This window comes from Anoplophora glabripennis, unplaced genomic scaffold (genome assembly GCF_000390285.2).
Source record: "Anoplophora glabripennis isolate ALB-LARVAE unplaced genomic scaffold, Agla_2.0 scaffold40, whole genome shotgun sequence".
NCBI classification, from domain to species: domain Eukaryota; kingdom Metazoa; phylum Arthropoda; class Insecta; order Coleoptera; family Cerambycidae; genus Anoplophora; species Anoplophora glabripennis.
The window spans coordinates 590,847-601,070 of NW_019416268.1; the positions used below are offsets into that span (position 1 = coordinate 590,847).

The window sequence follows — 10,224 nt, forward strand, 5'->3', positions numbered from 1 at the left end:
GAATTAATTCACGAATTTATTGGTAAACAGTGTGGTTTTACGCTACTACAGACTTTGTCAAGTGTTTTGACGCATGAATCAGTTCTACCAATGAATCAAAGAAGCAAATTAATTTCAAATATGTCACCTTTCCACTCATAATTGTAGTGATACAACAGCGGTACCGTTCTGACACATGTTATATAAATATTAGTTTTTGTAAGTAACAAATCAGTAAAACCAATGCAAAACTAGTACGACGCCACACAATTATTTACATATACCAAAAAAACAAAACCACAATACAGATCAGAGGGGAAAAATCTGTTGGGTTGGTACTTCCGAACTTCACGAAGAAATTGACGAAAATTAGAACATGCTCTAATTCGTCAAGAACTCGATGAATAAATTCATAAAGTTATTTGACAGCAGATTTGGTGCATTACACTTGTCCAATTTCTTGGTGAAGCGACTTCATCAATTAATTGATCAATAAATTGTCAACGTAAAACAGCTTTGAGAAATACTCATTGTCAGAGGTGTTACAAATACAGGGTAGACAAATCCAAGTAATCTTTTATTTGTTATTTAACCTCTTTAAAGGCTACAGATATCAATATAAAACATCAATACACGCTATTCCTATTGTCTATGGAAGCATAAACTTTGTCTTTCACTGTCTACAATAACATTATTGCGTTATATTACAGCCAATAAACAATCAGAAACCAAATTGACACACTTCTTGTTATCTTCACGCTTTATCTAGGCGTGAATATTCACCTTCAATTCTGTTTACACCACAATGGCGAATCGTCTATGGACGATATTGAAGTTTTATTTTTTCAGGAACTGAAGTGCCACTGGTGCCACGCAAATGACTTGTCACGATAAAGGCTGTATCACCACCATTGTTTGGAACGATACCATCGTACACCTGCGAAATGACTTCTTAATCTGTAAATCATTTGAATATGAGAGTTGTGACGGTTAACTCTATTGGTCAAAGGGAAAACTGTTTTGAATTGTCGAATCATTAATAGCTCTGCTTCTAATGAATTATAATCAGTTTCCAACAGACGCAATTGCATTTGATTCGAAACAATGAACTGTTTTAGATTGCTCTAGGAACAAAGCTAATGTAAGTTTGTTAAAACATCTTCAATATTACAACACTACGAGTTCCTTTAGTAGGTATTATCTATTAATTCGATATTTATGTCAGGAGTTATGTCCAGGTTCCGTCTGAAAGATGTACTTATAAATGTTCTTTAAATATTCTAAAAAAGTACCATCGTTATCTTGACATCTAAAGATTTTAAGAAAATTAGGTATATTATTGAAGAATTAGTTACTAGATCTTGATACATTAAAACAAATAAAAATATTAAAATTTGATTAGCCCATAAATACGGTTTAATGTTATTCATTGCCGATCTTTAGAAGATTACGTGGCAGATAGTCATCATTATTATTTTCGGGATCACTAGAACTGTGGATACAAGTGCGTTGTTTACTTACCAGTAGCAATGATATACCTAGTTAAGAGATTAGATACGACTTGTCAATGATATTTGATTCACCAGAAGAAACTTGGTATTCAAAATATGTAGCCATTATGTTCCATCTTCTCGTTTATCAACCAATAAACTGCAAATTAAAATTGAAACGATAGCAATATTTAAATTTAGTTTAATTTATCTTTGATTATAATTAACTAGTTATCACCAGCATCCTGGACGTCCAAAGTCTGTTTTATTATTTTCATTATCGCTAAAATGAAAATTAATTTGTTCAAATAAGGTGACATTGATTACGATGTCCAGTGACTAAATGCGGTAATCAACGGACAAATATTGCTTTAGGCATTCCTAAAAGTGTTAATAAATTGTCACATTTGATGTTGACAATATATGACGTTAGCACTTTGTCCATTATTAATTTTTTAGTAGTCATATTTTCAATTATATCCTAGAGTAGGTATCTAGTAACGAATAGTAATGTCTTGCAAGTTTTCTTAAAACAATTCAAAACTTATCGAATTCTCTTTTATATTTTTTTTATTATACGTTTACTTCCATTAATGCGGTGGGCATGGGCAAATATTTATATTCTAGAAGAAAATATGCTTCAGTTTATATTTCTACAAATTACACATTATTTCCTAATAGGTTACAACTAGTAAATAAGCAGATGTAATTTGTTGGCCTTAATTGGTTGTTATTTATATGATTAGCAAGAGTATAGAAAAAAAAAACAAATAAATATATTTAAGTAAATGTAAATATTCGGTGTTACTTTTTATTATGTAATAGTTTATTAATGAAATTATTCGAAGACAATTATTATTTTAAGGTTATTTAAAATTTGTGGTACACTTAGCATGCGCTGATATGACTGATATAAAATTTCAGTCTGTCTGTGGCATTTCGTGATTTTGAGTATTTGTGTATAAATAGTTTTTGCTAATATTTCAAAACAAGAAGAGGAAGACGAGTTTATCAGATTTCTGCATTACCAACAACTAGTATTCTTACGTCAACGTCAGTTTTATAAAATTCTAACCTAATTTTTAGCAGCTTTCTCCTTGCCCCAAGTTGTTACTTTAATTAGCGATATCCTTATCCTGAACTAAATTTAAAATGGACAGTGAAAATGCTATTAATACAGCAGACTTTTTTCTTAGGGATATTCCCAATGTTAAAGTAGGGTATGTAAAGCATTTATTAAATATTAGAATTTCGTATTCACTTATTTTATTACAGCAATGTAAGTCCTATTAAAAAAAACATTGTCAAAGAAGAATTACAGTTCCTTAGATTGAACGATGCTATTCAAGAACAAATATTAGAGACACTGAAATACATACATGGACCAGTAAGTTGAAAACTTTTTCCTGGGACAGAAACCTAGGAAAATGTTTATATTTCTGTTGTAGGATTTTAAGTTGAAAAGTGCTTCAGATTACGAAGAGGTAACGTCAAATGTTTTAAGGAAATATTGGGTGGGGCAAGGTAGCTTAGTTGTTAAGGGTGGCTGTGATTTTTCTCAATTTAAAGATGGCCCTACAGAAGAATTAGAACGTATAAAACAGTTCGGATTAATGCGGCTAGAAAGGTATTACATTAATTGTGCAATATTGTATTTGTTTTCAATTTTTTTCATTATATAGTTATGGATTTCATAAAGGTCATTGTATTGAAGCATTTGAATACTGCAATGGAAATATTGAAGATGCTCTGTATCTCTTGTATAACAGATATTTTAATAGAAATATCGAGTTGAAGGAAATAGATCATGGTTTGTCTGAAAAGGAATTATTAGAGCAGAGGGTCGATGAAAAAAGTTCATTAGAATCTATCTATGAGAACTCCTTTAAGGAAAAAGTAGAAAATGTTTGGATTCTTACATTGAAACTGGAATATTTAGTTAAAATTTTCCACAATAAGGAAGATAAGCAGAAAAAGAATGTGGCGGTCCAGCAAAAAAAGAAAGAGAAGTGCAGAAATTTCGTAAGAGGTAATTGTAAATTTGGCGACAAATGTAGATTTTCCCATGAAATAGAGAAGCCACCGCCAGATATCAATCAACATTTGAATGATTTTTTGTTCGAATTAGAAATCCGCTTTCCGCCTAACACCAAATATCCATATGAACCACCCATGATATTTTTAAAAACTAATGCCGTACTTCCACCGTTAGCCAATCTACACATCTGTAAGAGGTTATATGAGGAAGCTAGAACACTTGCTGAAGATGGAATTCCATGCGTTTACACGATAACCGAACTATTACAAACCGAAGACATAGTTAAAGCTCAATTGAAAGAAGAAATCAACTTTCTACCACCCAATCAAAAGCTCTTTGCTGCGGAAAAAGCCAAAGAAGTAAGAAAAATACGTCCTAGTCACTACAAGAAGGGTATTACGAACCGTGATAATAAAAAAGCTTTAACGATAGAGGAAGTGAAGAGGGAAGACAAAAGGATCGTCGAAACTTTCTCATCTAAGCAGGGGGACACGAAATATGTATTAATGTTGCAATCTCGAAAAAATCTCCCTGCTTGGACTCTCAAAAAAGATATCTTGAACACTATAAACCGATCTCAAGTTGTCGTTATCAGCGGTGAGACAGGCTGCGGGAAGAGCACGCAAGTTCCACAGTTTATATTAGATGAATGGATATCGAATTATGATAGCGGTAACAAGCACATAGAAATTGTTTGTACGCAACCAAGACGGATTTCTGCAATTGGTGTAGCTGAAAGGGTTGCCGACGAGAGGGTGGATAGAATTGGAAGTACAGTAGGTTACCAGATTAGATTAGAGAGCAAAATTTCAGCTAGTACTAGACTAACTTTTTGCACCACAGGGATTTTGTTGAGGAGGTTAGAGGGAGAGCCGACCTTGCCCAATGTTACGCATATTATCGTGGATGAGGTGCATGAACGCAGCGAGGAAAGGTGAGTTGCAACTACCGGGTGATTGTGCAATACATTGTAATATTGATTTTCATTATTGTATTGTAACCGCAACCAGTAATGCACGTAGATGTATTAGGGGTTGCAGTAATTTTGAATATATTGAAACGTGTATATCCACTGGCACTAGAGTTAGTACTTTAGTACCATTTGAATATCAGAGTTAAAATTGGGATTGAACTACATATATAGATCTATTTTATAAGGATTAAGTTAGACACTTTCCAAGTAGAAATTAAGGCTGGTTTGGTAAGGATGAATGCAAATGTATTTTTGCGTATTTGCAAAAATATGAAAATACGAATACAAAATACGAATCAAATACGAAATATGATTCAAATTAATAAGAATTTTATTGTTCATATAAGTATGAAATATTACAAAAAAAAATGTTGTTTTTTTTTACTAAATTTTATTCTTTATTGTCGTCCAGTATTATACTCCATAAATTATGTCAAATGTATTACGTTAGTAAATTTTATTTATTGTTGTTAACTTGTATAGTTTTCAGAATATTTTCGGGAAATGGTATAACATATAACCCCAGTAATTTGTTGTCTGTCAGTGAAATCCATAAAGTTAAAATTATATGAACCTATTCCGGAATTTGTATTTTTTATAAGAATGTACAACATTAAAGTAATATTTAAAAATACATTCCAATGTTTTGAGAAAAAAACATATTGAAATTATTAAATTAAGCCTACATAAAGAATTATAAAAAATATAATTAAAATAGTGAATAGTAGCCACCTCACCGTGAGATAAAACCACTATCATAATATATGTCCCACTAGGTAAGGATTAATGGAAAGAGAAGAAAAAAAACAGAAATTATGAAAGTTGAAATATTAAAAATAGATGCATTTATAAATAGAATACAATAAATAGAAAAAGTATAGCAGACAAATAATTTAATTCATAATTTGAAATGTTGTTTAATGATTTTGATTTTAATATGACAGGTATGTGTTTTTTCATTACTACAACTTGGATAGAGGGGTTTTATTTGAAGATGGACACAATAAAAATTAAAAACACTAAATGAAAAGAAAAATATACTAATTTATTAATGCTAGGCTTATACAGGGTGATTCACAACTTATCCAAAAAAATTTGGCAATAGATGCGGCATGAAAAATGGAGTCAATATCTTAAAAAAAAATTTTGTAAAGTCCTTATGATTTCCAAGAAAAAATTATTAAAGTTGTGGTACATTCAACCATTACATAGCTGGATAACTGTAATCTCTAGCGTCATTTGCAATACGTGTGGGGAGCCACGTGGCCTCAGCGACTTACAATACAGAAATCTGCTTTTACAATCGTCGTTGCGTTAGTTTTTACCTGTTTTCTGTGGTGTTTACAATAGTTTTTTAGTAGTTAAGTGTCAAAAATGGTTTGCGTGTATAGCAACTCGGAGTTGATGGATATCGTTTTAATTTATGGTGAAGCAAAACATTTTGTATTATGATGAAGCAAGAACATTTATGTTAGTTCGTAGAAACCGAGTAAGACGGACCTAAATGTGTCTACACGTCGGTGCATAAAATTTTGAACAGTTGTTATAACATTAGAGATGTCAAATTATTTTATTATTTAAAACCACATATTAATTTTAATAAATTAATAATAACAATAACGGTAAAAGCAGTTGAATTTGCTGATATAAAACAGGTGCTATAAAATTCTATTTATTTCTTTCCTTGCGAAAGTTTTTGTCACACTGCCGTCATGCCGCCGATTGCATTGTGCGCAGGATTTACAGTGGATCAATATTCAGTGCCGTGCAGAAGTGTATTTTTAAATCATTTTCGAACTGCGCTTTTTCATTTTTTCTTTAAAAAATTGTATTTGTAAGAGTCCCCTGTACATCCAACATTTTTTTTCGAATAAGTTCTGAATCATCCTGTATAAATTGATCACACTATCTAAGTATAACAGTTTCTCAAATTTAATAATAATAATACTAATAATAATTTTCATTTTCATTTATAGTGATTTTCTTCTGTTAATACTGAAAGAACTGCTCATTCTTCGTCCGGAACTCAAGGTTATCCTTATGAGTGCCACACTGAATGCCTCTCTGTTCGCTCAATATTTCGGAGAAATACCCGTGGTCAATATCCCGGGCAGGACGTTTCCTGTTCAACAGTATTTTTTAGAGGACATTTTAGAGACGACGAATTACATATTAGAAGAGGGATCAGAATATTGTAGGAAAATAAAGAATGATTCGGATATTGACGCTCTTATGGCTTCTGAGGAAGTTAGTTTTCTTAATGCCATGCCCAAAGATAACGTGAGGGATGAAAATTTAAGTATTCCTCAAGTGATGGCTAGATATCAAGGTGTGTTTTATAACAGAAAGTTTTTCTTTGGGTTAACATTTCTTTTTAGATTTTAGTGCAAGGACTTGTAAAAATCTGTTCTTGATGGACACTGAAAAGATAAACAATGAGTTAATAGAAACCGTTTTGATTTGGATTGTGTCGGGAGATCATGAATATCCGAGAAAAGGGACAATTCTTATCTTTCTTCCCGGAATCGCTGAAATTACCACTTTGTTCGATCAACTTAATGATCACCCTGTGTTTGCAGCAAGAGCCGGAAAGTACGTGTTGGTACCCTTGCATTCTTCCCTAACCAATGAAGAACAGTCAGCCATATTTAGGTAATATCGAAATCTTAGGTTAACTTTATTATCCAGTTCGAAGGACCAAAAATGTAAATGTGTTTACTTGTTTTATATTCAGGAAACCAAAACTTGGTCAACGGAAGATTGTCTTGTCAACGAACCTCGCGGAAACTTCCGTCACCATCGACGATTGTGTCTTTGTCATTGATTCAGGCAAGATGAAAGAGACCCACTTTGATCCTAACCGTAATATGGAAAGTCTCGAGACTGTGTGGGTGACCAGGGCAAATGCCCTACAAAGAAAAGGTCGTGCTGGAAGGGTAATGCCAGGGGTTTGCGTTCATCTTTACACAGGTCATAGATTCAACCATCACATGTTGCCACAGCCCATTCCGGAAATTAACAGGATACCGTTGGAGAGGTTAATCTTGAATATTAAGGTCTTGCCAAATTTCGAGGACAGGGAGGTTGCAAACGTTATAGGTAAGTGATTATTTATCTTTATACCTTTTATAAGTAGGTATTGGTGACGTGGTGTTTGTCAATGTTAGCCTTTGAAGGATATGTTGATTTTAAGGTTTTGTGACATTAGGAACTTTTATATTCAAAATTACTGGACGGAATGCAGTATTTTAATAAAATGTTTCACAGAAAAATGCTTGGCTACAGACAAGATGTGGCGTGGTGAACTAAAAATCATTTTATGGTCACTGGAACATTATTTCTATGACTAAATAGTGCAGAAATTACATACTATATAGATCAAACTTAAAAAATTTGTGGTGACAAATAACTAAAAAAAAATTATATTGCTGGGATTGCCTTATAGACTTTATTTATTCCTCCAGGATCTTTTATTGAACCCCCTTCAGAAGAAAATGTGACAACAGCTATAAAGAGACTGGAAAACGTAGGAGCGTTGGATAAAGACGATAATTTAACCCCTCTAGGCCACCACTTAGCTGCTCTACCTGTTGATGTGAGAATAGGTAAAATTTTCGGTACAAATCTACGATGTAATTTTTCTTCTATTTAATTCCTTAGGAAAGTTAATGCTGTACGGTGCGATTTTTGGTTGTGTGGACGCAGCTTTGACCATGGCGGCTTGTTTGAGCTACAAAAGTCCCTTTGTTGCTCCATTCGGAAAGCGAGACGAGGCTAATAAAAAGAAACAATCGTTTGCTGCCGGTTATAGCGATCAAATCACTGTTTTGGTAGCATATAAGGTAAAGGGTATGAATTTTTTCTTTTCGCTAAGTTAAACGTCGATTTTATTTCGCAGAAATTCTTGCAAATGAACAAGAAGAGCGGGGCGGGCGCCAGGAACTTTGCCAATGAGAATTACTTGTCTCACAAGACGTTGGTCACAATAGCGGACATAAAACATCAATTCCTTGAGTTTCTCGTCGATATCGGCTTCGTAGCGGTTAATCTTGGCGGAAGGAGGAGAATGGGTCAGGACAACGTGTATGAAATCACCGGATCAGAGGTAAAAAGTATGTTTATAGGTTAGAAAAATGTTGCAATGTTTTTGGTTTATAGTTTAACAAGAACGGAGAGAATTTACGCCTTCTGTCCTCCATTTTGTGCGCGGCGTTGTACCCCAACATCGTGAAGATACTAACACCTTCAAAATCTTATGTAATGAGTGCTGCCGGGGCGGTTCCAAAGGAAAACGAGGCAAAGGACTTGAAATTTGCCACCGCTAAAGAAATCGTGAGTACAAAAAATAGTCCAGACGGTATCTGTTTCAAAAAGTCCATATTTGGGTGAATTCCACAGAGATTTTTGGCTTTTTGGCTTTCAAATATCAATAGAAAAATTTTAATTTCTAGTGATATTTGAAAGCCAAAAAGCCAAAAATCTCCGTGGATATACGATTCACCCAAACCAAAACAGATACCGCCTAGTCTAAAATCATATTAATTAATATTTGTTGCAGTTGATTACATGTATCTGGTATTTTGTGTGATTATTGATATATTTCTTGCTCTAATATCATTTAAGGTGTTTATGCATCCAAGCTCTGTCAATTATTCAGTGAGAAGCTTTCCCAGCCCTTATATGGTATACCAAGAGAAAGTAAGAACCAGCAAGGTGTTCTTCAGGGATTGTACTATGGTTCCCGTCATTCCTTTAGTGTTGTTTTCTGGATCTGATCTAGAGGTTACAGTCCACAATGGAAACACTTTCGTAGCATTAGAAGAGGGCTGGATACTGTTCCAGGTTGAAGAACACAAGGTAGGTCCAAGACTGGTAAATACATATATTTTTTGAGTTTTTTTACTTTTTAGGTTGCCGAGATGGTGAAATTGATAAGGCAGGAGCTGTTCGACCTTCTAGAAGAAAAAATCAAGGATCCTCTTCTTAATTTGCTCCATCATGATACCGGAGAAAAAATAATCAATATAATTTTGAAATTAATAAATTCTTCCTAGCTAACATAAAACCCCCTTCTGTCACATGGTTTTGTAAATAAGATTATTTATTTATATTTTTATATGTGAAAACGTTTGATAATGCTTTTAGAATAAATGAGTCAGTTTTCTTAAATCTTTATTGACAAGTTTTCCCAATAAATTTTAAAAACTACTTATGTTTTATTTTCTATTTTGTACATTATATGCACATCTCATCTTACATCAAAGTAGTCCTGTATGGTGGGATTCCAAGTCTCGAGTGCATTTCAGATTTCACCCAACTTTTGAACTTAACGTAGAGTCCTTATCCGACGAAAATCCAACCAAAAGTGATTGCCATTACTCAAAGGCATCCAGTGAACCATCTCTACGAAGTGGAAGATGTCGAGTGGAAACCAAAATTTTCACCTATGTTTCCATTCAAGATTATCAACCCTGTTTCTAACAGGTATAACAGCCGAAACAGTCTGCAGAGACACAAACCGCAGCAGATAACATCTGGAGAGTCCAATGTCGTTGGCAGAGTCGCCACCAATGACCTTTGTGGAACGCCCAAAATTTCACTCGCTTCAAATGTTTCCGCTAAAACTCCAGGAGACGCCCAAATCTGGAGAACCCAGATGTTAGAATTCATATCAAAAAGCAGTCTCCGAGAATTAGTAGAGCCATTACAAAGAGCAACAGAACGTCGACTCGGGTATCTTGCAG

General features: G+C 33.7%; 1 protein-coding gene across 1 annotated transcript; it reads left to right on the plus strand.

Annotated features, from left to right (window-relative positions):
* The first annotated feature begins 2,561 nt into the window (after positions 1-2,561).
* LOC108903273 (putative ATP-dependent RNA helicase DHX57) lies at positions 2,562-9,678 on the plus strand. The gene is made up of 13 exons (XM_018705390.1): positions 2,562-2,689; positions 2,745-2,856; positions 2,918-3,096; positions 3,152-4,441; positions 6,457-6,809; positions 6,859-7,132; positions 7,215-7,579; positions 7,945-8,085; positions 8,141-8,322; positions 8,379-8,585; positions 8,639-8,812; positions 9,104-9,337; positions 9,391-9,678. Exons 1-13 carry the CDS (start codon positions 2,622-2,624, stop codon positions 9,532-9,534), a joined length of 3,723 nt encoding a protein of 1,240 aa, XP_018560906.1. The 5' UTR covers positions 2,562-2,621; the 3' UTR covers positions 9,535-9,678.
* Positions 9,679-10,224: the final 546 nt, after the last annotated feature.

Coding starts and splice junctions, on each gene's coding strand:
- LOC108903273 (XM_018705390.1), top strand. CDS start 2,622: ATGGACAGTGAAAATGCTATTAATACAGCAGACTTTTTTCTTAGGGAT. Junction 7,580..7,944: donor GGAGGTTGCAAACGTTATAG/GTAAGTGATTAT, acceptor TTATTCCTCCAG/GATCTTTTATTGAACCCCCT. Junction 8,323..8,378: donor CTGTTTTGGTAGCATATAAG/GTAAAGGGTATG, acceptor TTTATTTCGCAG/AAATTCTTGCAAATGAACAA.